The sequence below is a fragment of the Mesoplodon bidens genome, assembly GCF_964165515.1.
Source record: "Mesoplodon bidens genome assembly, chromosome: 2".
Classification (NCBI taxonomy): Eukaryota; Metazoa; Chordata; class Mammalia; order Artiodactyla; family Ziphiidae; genus Mesoplodon; species Mesoplodon bidens.
Genome location: NC_138177.1, coordinates 129,091,342 through 129,111,453, shown reverse-complemented (window position 1 = coordinate 129,111,453; position 20,112 = coordinate 129,091,342). Strand labels below are relative to the sequence as shown.

At 38.6% G+C, this 20,112-nt stretch overlaps 1 protein-coding gene across 1 annotated transcript in view; it reads left to right on the top strand.

The window, feature by feature from the left end:
* The window catches only part of SGIP1 (SH3GL interacting endocytic adaptor 1), a 207,282-nt gene that overhangs the window by 91,243 nt on the left and 95,927 nt on the right, over nucleotides 1-20,112 (top strand). The window contains exons 2-5 of the mRNA XM_081225341.1: nucleotides 3,472-3,535; nucleotides 8,493-8,517; nucleotides 16,054-16,110; nucleotides 19,715-19,769. Of these exons, the coding sequence (XP_081081467.1) occupies nucleotides 3,472-3,535; nucleotides 8,493-8,517; nucleotides 16,054-16,110; nucleotides 19,715-19,769 (201 nt within the window). The remainder of the gene's footprint in view (nucleotides 1-3,471; nucleotides 3,536-8,492; nucleotides 8,518-16,053; nucleotides 16,111-19,714; nucleotides 19,770-20,112) is intronic.

The following is a 20,112-nucleotide window of genomic DNA, read 5'->3' as shown; positions in this document are numbered from 1 at the left end:
CATCTGCATACAGATGGAAAATGAAACCATGTGAGTGAATGAAACTGCCCCAGGGAGAGAGTGTAAATAACTTAGGACAGAGTCCAGCAGTATTTTGAGGATCCATGGAGGGAGAGGGAGCCTCCAATTTCTTCCCTAGAGATGATGATAAATAAAACCTAACTCAGGTGAACCCTCAGGCTCATCATTTGCAAAGAAAACACCTCCTACTTTTTCACAAGGTTTGTAAGAAAATTAAATGAGTCAACATATGCAAAGCAGCTGGTACCTGGCCCATAGGTAGGACCTCAGTAATGATAGCTACAAATATTACTATATATATTTGTGCTGTCACTATTGTCAGTTTCTGCATGTTTCTTTATTTCACTATCTTGTAACATCATATCCAGGACTACCTATTTTGAAATAAGCTTTCCTACCCTCTTAAAACTCAGTCTGTTTTTAATTTTGTTGTTGTTGTTGTTCCCAGACTTTGCTAGCTTCTCCCATAATACCGATGGAAGCTAAAAGAATCTAAATTAGGTGGAGAGATGCTAAGAGGCACAGGCCAGACTTCTGACCCAGTTCTGCATGCACACAGGAGGATGTTCTCAATTCCATAGCTTGAAAGGAAACTGTTCTAGCCCCAGATCATCAGGACCTTAAAATTCTTTCTCTTTAGATCTCTTTGTTTTGATATTGGCAAGGGAAAAGTTATTTACTTCATTTCTCAAAGGCACTTGATTTTTTTTCCCTCCCATTTTTGGTAAAGAATAGTTGACAAAAATTCATGACCCAACCTAAAAACAATTACACTATTCTGGAGTCAGAAGTGAAAAATCATGGGATATACTGTTTTTTAAGCTTATCATGTTACCAGACATAGTGTCTTAAACTTGTTACTCCTGTAAGATTTTTGACTGTCCTTGCTCTCTTCTGAAGAATTTCTTTGAATATTTTTAAATAAGCTCTCAAAAGACTTGACCACACCTCTCCATTCACTTTTAACATGGTTGGTATGACTGTTTCTTCCTGGGTCTTCTCAAAAAGCTGTTAAGATATGAATAACTTTTATATTTCATAACTTTGCTTTAGTCTTTCAGAGTTTTCTTCATACTTTTCTAAACTTCTCACATCTTTCCACCTTTCAAGGGGGAAAAGTTTTCAGTGTTTTTTCTTATTCAATAATTCGATTAGTTTTGTTTTTCTGGAATGTCACATCTCTAGTGTATTCCTATTTATATTCCATATATGGGAATGTATTCTACATATGGGAAATATGACTTTCAGTGAAACTAAAACTACAGAATGGCATTGCATTTTGTGAACATATGCGAATTCTTTCATTCCTTATTACTGGCTGATTTGTTGTACACTGAGATGGAAATACAAAAAGAATGTAACTCGTACTCATCTACACAATTAGAAATGATGCTGGGAATGGACTCTGTCTCCTGCAGCCTGATCCAGGGCACTTTTCACTGGAAAATGGACAACCCGTGACGTTCATGACCTAGTTCATGTTGGCTATTATCCAAGTTTGGTGGTCAAAAACAGGACAGAGTCTATGGAAAATTACTATTGCCTGCTCTGTTACTAATTTAATACAAGAATTACTGGAATTTGTCTGTATTTTCTCATCTGTTTGGTAGGGCATGCTATCTCTTGTCTCATGGTCAAGTTACAGAAAATAGAGTAACTTGAAAACATAAGATAATAATAGCATTTGGTTTATAATTCTATAAAAACCAGTAGTGACTGGTGAATATAGCATTCATTGTGACTCCAAAGCTGAAATAGAAGCATGGAGAAGCCAATTAAGAGACTTGAAGCCCAAGAAAAATTATAGGAGGAAAATGATGATTTTAACTACAATATTTTGTCCCTATAAGGAGATAAGGCACTTACAGGTGAGAAGAAAGAAGTTTTTCACAATCAAAATTAAAAATGAACAGAGAGAAGGTGTTCCTAAATATTATGCGTGGGTAGTTTTAAATGTCAATAAGTTTTCTATAAACTCCTCATGTGGAGGGTAATGGAGAATAGCTCGATGTGGGAGATTTTTTTTAAACAAACATTGACATTTTAAAGACCTAAACATCTTAAATGGAATGACTATTCAAATACAAAATTAGACAAACAGAGGCATTTTGGAGATTATATTTGAATAGTATCCTAAGAGCCAGATAATGAATGACTCAGATCATCTGAGTGGTCTGGGCTGACTCACATGTTTTAAAAAAAGATGTCATCAAATCTCTGATTTTGTCAGTGTTTTTCCCCTTGATCCACCTGGTAGTGTCAAACAAATCCTGAACGTCAGTGACTTTTCCAGCTCTAATTTGTCAGGATGAAGTTCCAAACCACCAGTAACAAGTCTAAGATTTTGAATATATTGGTATATTTGAATAATACTCACTAACATGAGAAACACACAAGCCACATATGTAATTAGAGGACCTGTGGGAGATAAGAATCCCAGACAGAGCCTTGACAGGAGAAGAATAGAAGATACAAGAGTAGGCTTGGTTTGTCCAGGATGGAAGAAAAGGAGCCTTCTTACCCCAATACCACCTGAATGATGCTTCCTGGAAGACATCTTAAATCAACAAATATTATCTGGTTCCTCTACTTGCCGTAGAGGACATACCGAGGGTATCCTTGGCCTCTGTCCTAGAAAGGCTTACAGTCTATGAGGGAAACTGACATAGGAACTAATAAGTGGAATGCTTTGATATATTGTAATACATATAACAGCAACATTTGGGGAGCACAGGATAGTCAGTTCTGACAGCACTAAGATTGAGAGGCCCTCACAGAGGAGGGGGCATTTGACGGGGCTGTGAAGGCACATATGGAAGTTGTAAATAGCAACAAAACAGGAAAAGCATTTCAGCCAGTGGCAAGGACCACATAAGGAGAAAAGAGATACAGGAGAACAGATATTGGGGATGTTCAGAGAATCTAGTATAGCCACCGAATTGAGGAAGTAGAAAAAGATGAACTGGGAATATGGGATACAAAGAAGTGTCAGGCCAATGTGGCTCTTTTGTATGGTTTACATAATATCTGTCTTGGAACTATCCCAGTGTCAAGAATCCGTCTACCCTGGAAATTACTGTTCTTCTAAGTCTGTGATGGGGTTTCTTGGCACAGCACCAGTTTGGGCGATGGCTGACACTAGTCTAAGAAAAGCTTGCCAACTTTACTGTACCTTGTCCTGATCTCCTTTCCATTTTTAAAAAAATATTCTTACATTGCTCATAGGGCTAAGAACTTACAGTACCATGTCCTTGATAAATATCTGTTGAAAAACAATAATGAATCCTATGCACATGCACACACACACATGCATATATGTGAAGAAACTTTCATTGCTTTTTGAACGTTCAAATTTAATATATTGCAACTTTAAAAATATGTTCACTTGAATGTTGCTAGGAACATTCAAATAGAAAATAGATTTTTTGACCTTTTGTTGTTTTCCCACAGGATTGAAAAAACGTACAAGGAAGGCCTTTGGAATACGGAAGAAAGAAAAGGACACTGATTCTACGTATGTACTTAAGGAGAGCACCACTGCTCAGCATCAGCTGGCTGTGACCGTGTGGAAACACAGATCTGGTGTGGTCTGCTGTATAGCAGAATAATGAACCTATTAAACCCCTTATGTGGCAAGAATCTCTGAAAGAAAGTTAGAAAATGCAAAAATCAATAGTTGTTTAGGCACAGGTGAAAAGAAAAAAAGGTTATGTTGATCTCACACCTTTAGCTTTTCATTCTGTACATTTTTATCGTGCATAAATTTTATCACAAGGTGCTGAGAATTGCCCTGTGGCCTTGTCCTCTGAGAATTTATAATTCATGGAATAGAATATCTATCACGCAAATTGAAGTATCTTTCATATAACTAAAAGAGCTAACATTTGTTATGACTACCGTGGTAACACGTACTTAGTAAACGCTCAGTGAATGGCAGCAGCCACTACTCCTATTATCACTAATACAAATTAATACGTGGTAAGTTCCTTAGGAGTGATTAGAAATGGAATTCCTGGGGAATTGGAGGGTGGGAAAGCTCATATTTGAATAAATGATCAGTGAAGCTTCAAAGAGAGAGGAGCCTTGATTTTGGCCTTCAAGAAGATGAGGACATGCATTTCACGCAAAGGGAACAACAGCCAAAGCAGAGATGTAGAAAAGCCAAGTAGGTATTCAAGACAAGCTAAACAGAGCAGTCTGTCTACTTGTCGGCCACACATAAATGTAATAGTGGGAGGCAAGGCTGGAAAGGAGATCAGGGCCAGATAGGAAGGGCTTTAAGTACCAGCCAGGCTGAGGTGTCTGGGCTTCCTTCCTTAGGCAGTGGGTGACCCTGAAGCCTTGAAGGCTTTTAAACCAGAGACTGTAAAGGATTGGGGGGTAAAAAGCTATCTTTTGTCCAGATATCAAATTTTAAGTCCCCCGTTCTTACCTTTTCTTTGTGTTTTTTCTTTTGGTAAATAATTATTTCATGGAAGCTGCATTTACTCTAGTCTTGCCAATTTTTCTAAATGATTAAATTAGAAAAAAATTTTTCTGAGCCTTATATAATTTTCATTATTTCTTAAGAAATTTCCAACTTTGAAGCATTAACCAGAATAGGAGATTGCTCGTTCACCAGAGTCGGAAGACTGGGCTCTGGTTTCAGCATTGCCAATAGCTCCACGGACTTAGAATACCCTTTCCTCTAATAGGCCTCAGTTTGCACTAGATGGAATTGAGTTTCCATAAAAGGCCAGACACTGTAGCAGTCTGTCTGTCAACAGAATCTTTTGCCACCTACAATGTGCCATGTGTTGTGGGGGACACTATTAGACACATCTCAGGAGAACATCATTAGCAGAAAACAAATCCATTTTTCTTTGAGACGGTTTCTGTAACTGACTATACATAATCTTTGGTGTGTGAAGAAAATTAGAAAGGAAAAAAGCTCCCTCAAAAGGAAAAAGAGGTCAAACAACCTCCCCAGGGCAGGCTGAGCTCATTTGCAGATGGCCAAAGTACCACTCTTCCATCACCACTTCTAAAAACATGAAAATGAGGAAGTTACTCTTCATGGCTTTGTGTAGATGCCCAATATCTCTCTGAAGTACTCTAACAAGACATTTACTTGTAAAATCCCAAGCATCTGTCCTTTGCTTCTTATCATCTGAGTGCCCCAGTTTACTTAGGTGATAGCAAATTAGCTATAAACTGGTTCCACCAGCAGTGATGGTCAAAGGACAAGATGTTTAGTGTAGGCCTTTGCTTTTCATGAGCCCCTGCTCTCTAACTGGGTCATATATCATTCTTGCAGAAGGCTGGAGAAATGTTCTGGCAATGTGCTATCCCTTCAGATTTAGGTAATGCTTATGTTAGTCTGCAGTCACTGAAACCTTGTTGATACAAACTGTTTTCAGGGCTGTTGCAACTCCGTGAGGGTTGCCAAGTAACCTGCTATGGTAGCTGCCAGTTCCAACTTCAGTTGATTGAGTGTCCTTAGATAGAGTGGAGTTAGAACCAGAGCTTACTGATTTGATCAACGTTACAATGGCTGATAGAGGAAAGGAGAGAGGCTGTGCTAAGTGGCAGGCCCTGTGCAGGGTATTTTGTATGTACTGATATCCTTTTTAATCCTCATAGTAATTCAATAAGGTTAGAAATAATATCTCAATTTTGGAGATGAGAAATCAGTGCCAAAAGGAATTAAGTAACTTGCTGAAGGCTACTCAGAAAAATAAGACATGGAGCCAGTATTCTAGTCCACAGTCAAATGCCTATTCTTTGATTACTCAGAAAAAAAAAAGGATAGGCAAAATTATATTCAAGACCAATAGGTGGGTAAAAGAGAAAAGGCAGCAGTGGCAAGAGGTGACTGTCACTTTTTAAAATAGAGACAAAGGTCCCTGGTAGATGATCAGTTTTAAAACAGAATCAGTAAATATAATGGGTCTGCTGTTAAAAAGAAAAAAAATTATTTAAAAATGTATAAAACTTAATAAGAGGGGGTTAGGAAATAAACTGAGGACACATACCCCATTGTCTGAGGCTGCTAAAATCTCTCTCTACTCCCCATCCTAGGTCAGCTTATATAATAACTTTATTCTAGGTAACATTTTTAATGAGTATTTACTATGTTCTAGGTACTATTCCAGGCTCTTCATTTATATTAACTTATTGAATCCTTTAACAGCCCTATGAGCTATATGCTGTTATCATGGCTGTTATATAGATGAGGAAACTGAGACACAAAGGAGTGAAGTACTGGTCCAAGGTTATGTAACTAGGAAATCTAAGTTGATTGAACCTGGGCAGTTGGGCACTATAGCTAGTGCTCTATACCACCATGATTACTGCTATCATATGGGGAAGCAGCAGCCCCATTTCCATCAGTGGATAAGACAAAGGATCAGAATAGACACCAACGCTGCTATGTACAATTACAATTATTCTGATTAAGATTTTTGAAGTGCCATCCCTATAGCTGAAATATGCATGAGACCAAGTGGCCTCCCATTTAAGATCCTGTATAGCTATGCCCTTCTACCTGGACCAATAGTGGGCAACACCACAGCCAGGACTATCTTCAGAGCCTTGTCTTCTCCACATCTATCACCTGCCCCGAAAGACAACCCCACGAGGATCAGTGCCTCTGGTTGTGTCCTACGCAAAATTTGATGCAATCTCCTCTCTATCAGTTCCTTTAGCAGAGGCTGAAATCCTAGTAAGAAATGCCCATTTTTTGCAGTGTACAAATCTAAGGAAAATTGACTTTGATGAGTATGGGTTGGTACCATTCCTCTGTACTTTCCTACCACCTGGGTTTACTGCGGCCATAATAACCCACTGGATTTACTTGCCTGTCTCATTCTCTGTATGATGAGCATGTCTTCTCCATTATTTTATCTCCTGACCCTAGCCTAGTGCCTGGTCTATTATAAGCACTCAATAGTTGTTCAATGAATTATATATAACTTTTATTGGCTAAGACTCTTCCTATCTTTCTATCTTAGATGAAATTTCTTTGAACCAACTTTTTCCCATAGCCAGCGAATGTCCAAAGATCCTGAGATTTCTGTCAACTCCCATGGTCTTTCAATATCAGGGTCCTCTCTGCTTCTAGCCTCTCTATCATTGATTCATCCCTGTATCCACATGGACACAGAAATGATTATGGAAAACGATGCTCTCCCATCAAGTGTTTTGCAATACAAGTAGAATATTCTGCTAATTTTGAAGGGGGTGTTGGTGGGGAAGGGGAATCACCTCTTGAAGCCAAGAAGATGTCCCACCAACTCTGCATTTCTCTCTCTCTCCTCTGTCCCACCCTATGAAGCAATAAACAATCTTGTCACTTGGTCCCACCTGCTAAGGAACAGTTCCAATCACACCAAACTCTTCAAGATTTCAGAGTCCACCCAAGCACTTACTAAGGTTTTCTTCCAAACAATGCAGGTCCCCATCTAAGCATAATTCTGGTCTCCATGTTAATAGAATAATATTTTTCTAGCTCCTTACAGAATTAATTAATACAAGAAGTTATAAAGTGACTACTCTTTTTCTTCTCTCTTTCTCTGATTCCTCCAGCTCAGTTTTCCAAAGTAACAATAATAATACCCTTCCTCTATTGCTATAAAGTCTAACATGGCTGCAAGTGAAGAGTTTTGTGTTTCTAGGGTAGAGACATCATGGAAGAGGAAAAAACCTGTAACAAACAAACAAACATTTTTGAATACTTAGTATGTGTCAGGAACCATTATAAGTTCTTTATATACCTTATCATATTTAAGCTGGCTTAGAGAACTAAGTAATAAGCAATATGTTCAAGGTCAGAGAGCTAATAAGTGGTGGAGTCTGGACACCTGGATTCATCCTACTCTAAAGCCCTTATTCTTAAGCACTGCAGCCTAGCTTCACCATGGATTAAATACCCTGGACTTTAGTCATCAAAGCAAGCCATTTAGCAAAATTGCCCTCCATTTCCTGTTCTCCTGTAATCAAAGGAGCAGTAACTCTAGAAATATGGAAGAAAATATAGATTCTCAAAATAAGTTGAAAACTACTTTGTAGTTTTATAAGTTCTTCTTAGTATAAGAAGTTCCTTCTTATAAGGGGAAATTCAAGACCACTTATGGGGAGAAGATGAGAGAGAACAAATGGGTTTGCATTCCTGGTGGTAGTTTTAAATATAAGGCTGCTGAGTGGGACAGCTCTTAATGAGTTCTCCTCTCAAGACACTGCACCAGCAACTTGTGCCTTTTGGATTTCAGTTTTTAATGAGACTCTCCCTCCCACGCACACATACACACACCCCACACTCAAATATCACTCAACCAATCTGTTTTGATTTGGCTTTCATTAGCCAGGTTTACTGGGGTTGGAACTCGTGAGAGGGGGGAGAAAGGTGGTTAACGATTCTTATTGTCACACTTGAGACTATGTAGCAAGAATGATTCATTTTCCTAATAGCTACCAATTTCTTTTTGTTACAGAGGTTCACCAGATAGAGATGGAATTGTAAGTATTTAAATGACCATTTTTAGTAGGTTTGCACTTCAACCTATGCTAGTTTAAATTTCTTAAAGCCCCATTTCTTCTTTTTTTTTTTCTGCAAGGGGAAAAAATTAGCTTAAATGACTTTTCAATTACAACTTTTTTTGTTGTAAATTTTGTAGTCATTGCATGGGACATAAATGCAGTCTTGGTCAAGTTAAACTTATTTATTGCATTATTGCCCCAGAGTAGGCAAGCAAACCAGTCATCAATATGGTGGGTCAGAAGCCAGACAGTTCCTGCAGGGGCTGCTACCATCAACTACTATTTCGTTTCTTATTTAATGATATAAGAGCTCCTTATATGAGAATGTTTTTCTCCAGCAGAGGCCACAAAGTCATAATGGATCTGAGATCCAATAAAATTGAAAGAAGCTCTTCCTCTTTCATAGTTGAGCTGCAGATACATTTTCTATGTTAAATTCATAAGTAGGGAATAGTCTTGAAACCATTTATGCCTGAATTTACAGCCTGGAGGAGGAAAATGTGTCCACTGGGTTTAGATTCAACAGTAACTCTGATTCCTTGCTGGTCACCAGATTTCTTGCTTTTTAAAGAAATCTGTGATGCATGGGCTTGGATTTATCCGAGTTGTGCTTATGCGAGTCTGCACCAGCTTCTAAAATGACTTTCTTCAAGTCTAAATCAGATGCCTATTCAGAAGGTTTAAAAGAACAGCTGTTACTGAAGGGAAAAAAAAAAGGGACTCGCATTAGGCTCATTGGGCTGAAGTGGGAATTAAAATAAACCAGATAGTTAAAAATATTTTCTTGAAAAATCACCCTTTATAATATTAGACCTAAATTGGGGTGTTAATTGCAGCTATGGTAGGAGTTTTTCTCCCATATTTGACTCAAGGTTCTTAGCTTTGGGACGCCTTTTGCATTCATGTAGTTCTCGCCATGAAATGTTAAGAAAGTAGACTGAAATTTATCAGACATTGGGTAACACTATAATCAAGGCTCTATTCAGCAGGGGAAAAAAAAGACCCAGAAGACTCAGCTTCTCCTCACCTCTTGCTTCTGGCTCAGAGCCCTCTCGTTAACTCTGTCTCAGGTACTCTCTGCTTCTGTGTCTTCTCTTTGCTTCTGTCTTGGTCCCCTCCCTGAGTTCTCTTGTCCCCTTCATTCTGACCCTTGCAAGGCTCTGTGAGATAGTCTCTGCTTTCCCTCCCTGCTGCTTCCAGGCTGGTTTGCTGTTTCTTGCTTCTCTCCCTGTGGCACCCTCAGTCTTGTCCTTTTTCCTTTCTCTAAAGCTCCTCCCACCCTGCTGTTTATTGTCTCCCAAGGCCCCACTGCTATCTCAGAGTTCTCTGGTCTTCTAGGGACCACGAGTTTAAATCTCGAGCAGAACATGCACCCCAGTGTTTGGCACAGTCCTGGCGGGCGTGTAACAGGCAACTCTGAGTACGTGCTGAGTCAATAAGCCCAGCCATGATTCTGCGGACTTGCCCACCCTAAGTCAAGGCTTCATCCCTGAGTTCCCCGATCCGCCTTCACTGTCACCATTCTCAGTCACATCAAGTTATTTATCAGCAGATGTGCCTTCTTTGTTCCTTAATTGGAAATGCCATGAATGGTCATGATTTTAGGAAGGAAGAATCATTTAATTTCGATTTCTCAGGAAATAACACAGACCTGTTTGGAAAACAGGCTGCATTTGAAATAAATGCAGGTTCTCAGAAACTGGGTGTACAGCTTCCTAGGTAACTGGAAATTATTGGCCAGCTGCTAATTTTACTATGTGGAAATGTGCCTCAAGTTTTTTCCACATACTATGGTCACCAAATTTTGAGAACGTCTTATGAGACCAGTGCTACAGGGGTCCAAGTTTCTGTTCGCATTCAGTCCCTGGAAATCTCAAAGTGATTTTCTTTCAAACTCAGACTGATTTCTTTAAGACCTCATGTCTATGGAGCCAGTCCACGTTTATGTGGCTGAGTTAGCTTTCAAATTATTGCTTTTTGAATATCTGAAGTTGAAATTTATGGTTTCACTAATGTGGTTCCACAAACTACAAGTTGTGGTGTACCCATTTAATACTTATAAATGACTTTGTCAATGCAGGGGCCTCACGATAGATTTAACTATTTAAATTCAGTTTCTCAAAAATCCAGTGAAGCCCATCTCTGGTGACACTGCTTTTGAGTTTTTATCTACAGAGCCTCTGTGGCCAGGCTGCATGTATCAAGATGGGCTTGCCTTGCTCCCCACTGGCTGAAAATGCCTGCCCTCGGCCGAGCTGTCTGTCTCGATGTCTGAAGCTTCAGGCAACTGTGTGTGATGATGCAGTCTAACCCAGAGACAAACTCTGTTTTATGCAGGATACACTCTAAGTTTTTCCTAAGCAGTTCAGATTTCCCTCCACACCTAGACTGGGGGCACTGGGGTTCACGGCCGTTGCTGTGAGGAGATCTCTGCTCATCCTGAACACGTGTGCAAGAAAGGGTCCGGATTTGGAGCTGTCAACTGTGTGTGCTGTGTGTATTGATGTCTCCCAGGAAGGCTTTGATCCAGGGGAATATATGATGGAGCTAGCCTTTTCAGACGTCCATTAGAAATGCAACCATTTTTACTAAGTCTCTTTGGTGTGTCCCGGTGTTTGTTCTCTACCTGTAAATTAAGTGCCGGCTGAGTGAGGACTAGATCCACATCATCCCTAGTGCCTGGGGTGCCTCTTCCTCCTTCCCTTCTTCTCCTGGCCAAGCCACACCGGCCTGCTGAATAGAGCCTCATTATGGGCCCCAAAGTCCACTCTTTGCTTCAGGAACCCTGCCAAGATTGGTAGGCCCTACAATTTGGCCTAGACATGATTTCTTCTATGGTATGCTTGCTGACTCCATGTGATTCTTTATATGTGTCTTGAAGAACAAACAGATCCTTTAACAACTTTTTTCTACATGAAAACAATCAATTCCAGCAGCCCAGCCCACATGAACCACCCTACAATAACAAAGCAGAGTGCGCACGTGAAGGAGGAAAAAAAGTTTCGGTAAGGAAACAGATTTTAGTTTAAGATATCCAAGGGGTTGTAGAAACAGTGAGTAAAATCCCAATTTGAAATTTGAAAAAAACAACAGTAGCATTTAAGAAGACTCTTCCTTAGATAATATTTCCCAATTACTTCCTGAATACCCAGGGCCAATTTTTAAATCAACCAAATAGACTCTATAGGTTGACATCCGAATATACTTTTAAAAAGGGATCAGGCATAAGAGACGTGTGATTGCTATGTCTTACACAAAGGACAGGGATTCAAATTTTAAAAAGAATATGCTGTCTATAATAAAGCCTTGGCGGTAATATAAACAACACCATACAAATTGAGTAGTTGTTTATTAGGATAAGCACTATCTCAGTAACATCAGGAATTTGGCAGGACCTTGGCCTGTGGGATCTAATGTACTTGACAATGGACTTGGGATGCTGATCCTGTCCCAGACTATGCAACAACTATAGCTGTGTTGTCCAACACGGTGGCCACATGTGGCTGTTTAAAATTCAGCCTCACTAAATGTCCATCGACAGCTGAATGGATAAAGCTGTGGTGCATATATACACCACATCTTGGAATTCCACCATGGAATATTCCACCATGGAATATTACTCAACTATAAAAAAGAATGAAATAATGCCATTTGCAGCAACATGGATGAACCTAGAGATTATCGTACTAAGTGAAGTAAGCCAGACAGAGAAAGACAAATATCATATAATATGATATCAATTATATGTGGAATCTAAAAAAAATAGTAATGATACAAATGAACCTATTTACAAAACAAAAATAGACTGACAGACATAAAAAACAAAGTTACAGTTACCAAAGGAAAGGGGGGGATAAACTGGGAATTTGGGATTAAAAGATACACACTACTATACATAAAAATAGATAAACAATAAGGGCCTACTGTAGAGCACAGGGAACTATATTCATTGTCTTGTAATAGCCTATAATGGAAGACAATCTGAAAAAGAATATATATATATATATATATATATATATATATAAAACTGAGTCAGTTTGCTATGCACCTGAAACATTGTAAATCAACTATACTTTAATTAAGTAAATAAATAAATAAATTTTAATTTAAAAAAAATAAAATAAAATTCAGTTCCTCAGTCACACTTGTCACATTTCAAGTACTCCACAGCTACTTGTGGCTAGTGGCTACCATATTGGACAGCACACATACAGAACATTTACTTCTTCACAGACAGTTCTATTGGATGGTGCTTTTCTATACAAAGTGAGTCAAGTCTGTCTCAATGGCAAAAAGATTATATTTAGGCAGTGTATCATGTGCCTTTAATACTTCTCACCAAGGAAAGCTATGTGGCCATGATCCGACCATGGAAAAGAAGAGCATTCACAATGGAAATTAAGAACTTTGATGAATTGTGTAATTGAACACAATTGTTACTACGTTTATTGATTTAAACCATGATATTATCTGAGAGCAGATAATAAACCTGACCAAAGTAAAATACCTATTAAAACATGATCAACATTGCTGTAAGCCTCAATTATCTTCAAATAACAGTCATATATTCAAGTTGTAGAAGTTATTTATGCTAATTGTGGAATTTTAGAAAATACAGAAAAGAATTAAAAGAATAAATAATTATACTCCAAGAGAAAAATCACTGTTTATATGTTGATGAATAGCAAACATTGCTTTAAATAGTAAGCTTAGTTTTTAAATAATATTTCCCCACTTAACTTACATACTTCCTTGCTTTTTCACTGTTTTCCAATTGAAAATGAATAGAGCCATTACCTCCATATTACCACTATGAGCTGCTTAAATGGTTAAACCAGGAGAATTGTTTCTTCCTTGGAGTTTGACCAGAAGAATTTCAGCCAGGTTCTGGATTAGCTTTAACTTGATAATATCCACTTGCAAAACCAAATATATTTGTAAGAATTCACTAGTATGAATGAGGCCAAATTGCCAATTTCTCTAATGAAACTCTGTGTGTGTGTGTGTGTGTGTTTGCATATGTTTTGAATGTCTGCCCCAAAGAATGTATTTTTATGATTTGTTGTTTGTGTTTAGTACTTATGTTTAAAATGTTCCTATTTTAAAGGAAATTTTCTTTTTATGGGCTTTGCCTTCTCTTTATCTCAATCTTCCATTGGTTTCCATGGAAACTGGGAAATTTTTCACTCAGCCCAGATCTAGAAAATTCAAAAAATCGAGGAACTTTTTTAGTCATAATGTCGGATATATGTTGTCAGGAAAGAAATATACACACACATATATTTATTTTGTTTTTGTTTAGCTGAACATATCAACTATCTTGGTTTTGAAAGGTTTTGATTATGGAGATGAGCTTATCATGGAAGCAAACAACTGTAGAACTTTGAAAATTTTGAACTCAGTAGTTTATCTAATCTCTTTAGTTTTTTGTTTGTTTGTTTTTGCGGTACGCGGGCCTCTCACTGCTGTGGCCTCTCCCGTTTCGGAGCACAGGCTCAGGACGCGCAGGCTCAGCGGCCATGGCTCACGGGCCCAGCTGCTCCACGTCATGTGGGATCTTCCCGGACCAGGGCACGAGCCCACGTCCCCTGCATCGGCAGGCGGACTCTCAACCACTGCACCACCAGGGAAGCCCCTCTTTAGTTTTTAGATAACAATCCTTTGTATTGAAGAATTGTTTGATAACTGAAAGGTCTATTAATAATACTATGCTGATCACAAAATTCATCAGTTTAGTTCTTTGGTATCAGCTTAGTTTATTTGATTTCTCATTATTATACATTACATTTGTATTTTGAATTTATTATACATGCTATCTAAGAAGGATTTGGAGAATTTTGCAAAGAAGACACATGCAAACAGATTAGTAAAATAGAAATTTTAAAAGAAAGCAAATATGACAAAAAGAAAATAGGAACCATGACCATTCACTATGAGAGAGATTTTTTTTTTATTATTAAACGGCACATTATTTAATGGACCATGTCCTCAAAAGCAGCTTCATCGCTTATACAGGTGCAGAGTTGATGTGGCAGGTTTTTAAAGCAACCTTTGTTCAAAGAAGAAAGAATGTCATTGAAGCACTAATTCAATGAAGGCAATTCTGTGAGAAGGTTAAAATGATGTAGTCTGACAAAGTACATTATCTTTGTCAGGAGCAAGACAGAGACGAAGAGGGGTACCAGCCCTGTATTCTGGGGCGCTTGTTGGTGGAGGTGGGGCAGAGTTGGTGCATTTGTAAATTCCAGGGCAGTGTTAGTGTATAGGAAGAGAGAGGAAGATAATGGACACATTATTCCCAAGGCACTTCACCCTTACTAAACTACTGTTAGTTCTTAGAGTGCCCAGTCAACATGCAGTAAGTATTACTCAGTGATGATGGTTACTAAGTTACCTCTGATTTGTTTTTCTAGTGATCCTATATGCATAGATGCAAAGCTTTCTTTTCCTACCTATTTGTCAAATTGTGTCAGCTGTTCACATTTTATTTCAACTGGCCTTCATTTGTGACTGCAAAATTAGGTGTCCAGTCCTCAAGCCTCGTGTGTCATGTCAGCATCTGGTGCGTGTTGTTGTGAGATCTGTGAGTGCTCTGTGACATACTGCTGCTCCATGTGCCAACTACAGGAATGTTGTTGAATGGACTGTCCATTACCAACCTCATTTGTGTTTTTGTCCTTTGCTCACAAGAAGTAGAGAATCCCAGGAATTTCAATTTGGATGATGCCACGTCCTTGCTCAAGTTCTTATGGCCACACATGTCATGGTTGTACTAGGGGCCAAAATAGAACTTTAAGACAATCCTGAGAGAACAATGCTGATACCCAGTCACTTATAATTATGTGTGCTCATGGAGGCTTAGGATGCATGGATGATAGAAATCCACTCTTAATCCTCAAATTCTATATTAATAATTTGGTAAGAAAAGCCACTCGAAAAGAATATCAGCACTATTTTTAATACTTACAGGCTGAGTTAACTAATTTGGAGCTGATTTCCTTTATATTCTGTCAAGGGGGTGGTTAGGAAAAAGTTGAGTCAGTGTCAGAAAAGTTAAAAGAAGACTAGTTAATGACTTGGATGAATATTCTCTGGATCTGTTGGAACTAATTGTATATGAGAGTAATGTAGAAATCAAAATATTTCCATTTAAATATGTATATATGTCTGGGTATATCCCCTAAGGTATAGAGGATTAAATTATAACATAGGTGCTGCTGACTCTCTAGTAATTGAATAAAATTTGAACAGCTAGTTGTTAATATCTCTATGCTTAGGTATCCTACAGTCTTTTGTGAAATAAGTGTGTAAATTCTTTTATGCAGTGTCACAGCAGCTCAATTTACCATTCAGTTACACCAATGTGTCTGCTTAATAGGCTGCTCTAATTTATCTTTCTCGTGTTGGATTTTGATAGCTCTTGATAAATACAGATAAGAGTGAAGTGTTCTTTGTTCCTTTTTTCTTTTTCATTCAATTGTTTCTCTTCTAAACATATTTTCAAATTTATTACAGAAGAAAAGCAATGGGGCACCAAATGGATTTTATGCGGAAATTGATTGGGAAAGATACGTGAGTATCAGAAGATTGTTTGTGTTTATAAATATTTCAGAATGTGAAATCGAGTCAAGGCATTCTTGTATTTAAAATAGGACACGGAAATAAGTGAAACATCTCATTAGGAAGTGCCGGCACAGTTAGCATGGTATAGCGGTTAAGAGCACTAGAGTCTATTAGACCTGGGTTCAAGACCTGGCCCCTCCATATATCACCTATGTGTGGCTTTGGTTATTTGCTGGCCAGCAAAAATGAAGTCAGTAGTTATTTTATAGCACTGCTGTGAGGATTCATTGAGCTAATTATTTGCAGAATATTTCAGTAGCCTGCCTAGCCTGTAATATGTGTTCAAAAAATGCTTTTTAAAATATTAACTCCAGATGTTTCAGTCCTGGTTATATTTCTAAGCAGCTTTGAGTATTGGGCCTTGATTTCATAATGTCCTAGTCCATTCGGGCGGCTCTAACAAAAATACTAAAAATTGAATGGCTTATAAACAACAGATATTTATTTCTAACAGTTCTGGAGCCTGGAAGTCCAAGATCATGGTACCAGCAGATTTGGTGTCTGGTTGAGTGCCCACTTTCTGGTTCATAGAAGGCACCTTCTAGCTGTAACCTCACTGGGGTCTTTATTATGAGGTCACTAACCCCAACCATGAGGACTCCTGCCCCGTGACCTAATCACCTCCAAAGGCCCCCACCTCCTAATACCATCACCTTGGGGTTTGGATTTCAACATATAAGTTTGGGGAGAATACAAACCTTCATACCATAACTCACGATAATTATTATAGCCTCGTGGTACAGATTTTTCGCAGGCCAAATGACAATCACTTGTTGCTTCTCAAGGAGCAAAGATGAATCCCAGCTGAGACCCGAACTCTCCTCATAATTCCCCCAGAAAGCAATTAACCTCATCACCACACACTTCACCAACCACAACAGAATGGACACAGTGGCTCTTAGATTTCTAATCATAGAAAACGTGTAGACCATATTCACATCCAAAATCATTTCTATTGCATAGTAAGTGCCCAAATTCACAATCCCTACAAAATGCCTTTGTACTTATACCTTAGGTGACTATCTGGCCCAGCCTCCCCTTTCATAAGAATTAAGCTTGATGTTAATGCTTTTGCACATTTGTTAATAAGAAGAATTTTATTTTTATAACTACCACCATTTATAATATTATATGCTACTGAATTCTTACCACCTTAGAAGGTAAATACTACATTATCTGCATTTTAGAGAAAAGAAAACTGAAGCTCAGAAAGGTTAAATTCTTCATGCCACCCATGCAGTCCAAAACATGTCATTCTGTCAACCTCATTACCTGGTCCTCTCTTATATTTGTTTCCGAGGATGGAGATCTTTTGATATTTTTAGCAGTTTAATTCCCTAGATCTATGATAGCCCCTATGTTATCCTACATCCAAATTGTTCACAAATAATGTTATAAAGGAAGTTACTAAAGATATTAAGGAAGGATGATTTCTTTTCTCAAAATTAATACTTTTTCACCCAGAAAGATTTTTGTTATGTTTTGTAGAATTCTTTAATACACAGGAATGGGATACTCTAAGCAAACAAGAAGCATGATAATTAAAATACAAAATTACTCATCAAGTACTTCTGCTACCCCATCTAAACTCTAAACCCTAAGTGCTGTCCTGTCAACATGTAAGTGTTTAAATGAAGCAGAATTTCCCTCGAATTTGCTTGGTCCTAAAAAATACTCGGGTCACAGGAATTGTGTTTGTAATTATACACTAGACTCCACTTTCTCTAAGTAATAATAAAGGTTTTATTCTTAATAGATTATATCATCGTGTTTTTGGCAGGGAAGGCCTAGAGAAGGATGTGGCCTTCAGGCAAAGCCCTAAAGTTTAAGTAGGGTTTAACTGACTGCAGATTTGAGGGAGGAGACTTCCAGGCAGAGAGAAGGACATTTATGAGGACCCTGAAGTGGGAAAGAGCTTGCAGCAATCAAATCATAAACGTTAATAGTGGGAAGAAGGCCTTGTGAGAATCATGCAGGGCCTTGTGGGCTACACAGTGGTGCTGACTACTATTCTAAGTGCAGTGAGAAGCCAGGGACAGGTTTTTAGCAGGAAAGTAACCTTAATACACTTGCATTTTAAAAGTAGCTTTGAGTACTGAAAGGACAGAGGGAGACAATAAATGCCCAATAAATGGCAGCTTTTCCATGGCGTTCAGGCCCTCTTCTCTCTCCATGGTCATGGTATGTCTTTTCCTTCAGTGACTCCAAAATCTCTCTCTCCAGCTCTGTCTTCTTTACTTCCAGGCCTATGACCTCAACTTCAAGAGGGTGCCCTTGAACTCTGTACCCTTTTCCTCTCTCAGGCATAGAGTTGAGCCTCAAAATATCTGGGATCAAGGCCCAGGTCTACCATTTGCTGGGTGTGTTTCCTTGAGAAATGGCATCTAATTCCTCTTAGTTTCCTCCTTGGTGAATGGGATAATTCTTTCTGCATATGATTGTTATGAAGTGTCAGTAAAATAAAGCGTGGGTCACAGTACTTACCATATAATAGGAACTAAAATATGATAACTCTAATCCCAGTCATGCAAACTATCTTTTATCTTTCCTGTCTTTTTCCTAAAAATCTTACTTGCCTTCTGTTAGAATGAGTTCAGCCAGGAGTACTCCCAGAATTTGAGGATAGCAATCTTGGAGTCTTCTTGAACCTTCCATCTTCTTTTTCTCCTATGACCAGTCTGTTACTAAGAACTAATAATTTGTCCTTCCAAATGTCCTTGATTCATCCCTTCCCATCACCAACAACTTGGTCGTTTACTTAGCACACCTCACCTGAATTGATGCAAGCATGTTAAATTAGTTTTCCTTTCTCCAGTTTCTTCTGTCCCCAATATATCCTGAAGCATATTTCCAACACCTTAAGATTCTGCTTTCAGCATGTCCTACCTTAATTGAGAAGCTGCAGTAGCCATATCAAGTCCAGACTCTTCCCCCAGCATGTTGCCCCCCAGCCCCCAGCCATGGTCTTCTTTTCCATGGTCTCCCACCATACAGCTTCCTTTCCAGTCCTGTCATTGTCACCATTGCCTCTCCCTTTCCCTACGGGAATCATACTGTCCATTCCTGCCTTGGTGCCTCGGTACAGGCTCTTCCTCACCACTGACTCCCCTCTCCTCTCCATCTGGCCCGAAAGGCACACACAGACTCCCTAATTCTTCCAAACCTCACAAATTTCCTCTCCTTTCAAACTCCTATCACTGATGTTTTGTGTTTTGCATTTTTTTAACTTTTGCTTACCAGAATACAGACGAAAGATAATTTGCATTTTGTATCCCTGCCATGTTGCTCAGCATAGTCTTTGGCTTACACGAAATGCATGATAAATTCTGTTTGAATGTTTTCTTTCATTGACAGTTGATTCCTAGTTTATTTTCCCAATAGGAAGACTCTCCAAATATCCGTGAGTAAATATCTAAACATATAGGGCCCAGCACTCACCCCCAAAACAAGAGACAAGTCTATATCCTTAACTGGAAGACTCTTGAAGGAAAATGAATAATTCCTTTATCATTGTCAGGATAATAATTGCTTAATGTGCACTTGTATTTTATAGAACTCACCGGAGCTGGATGAAGAAGGCTACAGCATCAGACCTGAGGAACCCGGCTATATCCTTTCTTTATATTTTAATTTTAATTTTCATTTGCTCTCAGCAGGGTGATAAATTTTGTATTGAAAAGGTGCCGAAACCCAAGCTTCTCAAGTCCTGTTGTCCCTCGTATTAGAGGTGAATAAACAGCACAGAGAACAGCCTGATCACTAACAAGCAGGCATTTTGCCTTGCTCTATTCATAGAAAAGAGAGAGAGAGGAGAAAGAGAAAAGTTGTGCTGAAAAACAGTTGTACAAATTGTGGGTACTGGTTTGTCTGCTGAAATCTGATATGACAATGTCACTAATGGTGGCTGGAAAATAGCTCTGACTTGTGCTTTGCCTGCAAACCATCTCTGGT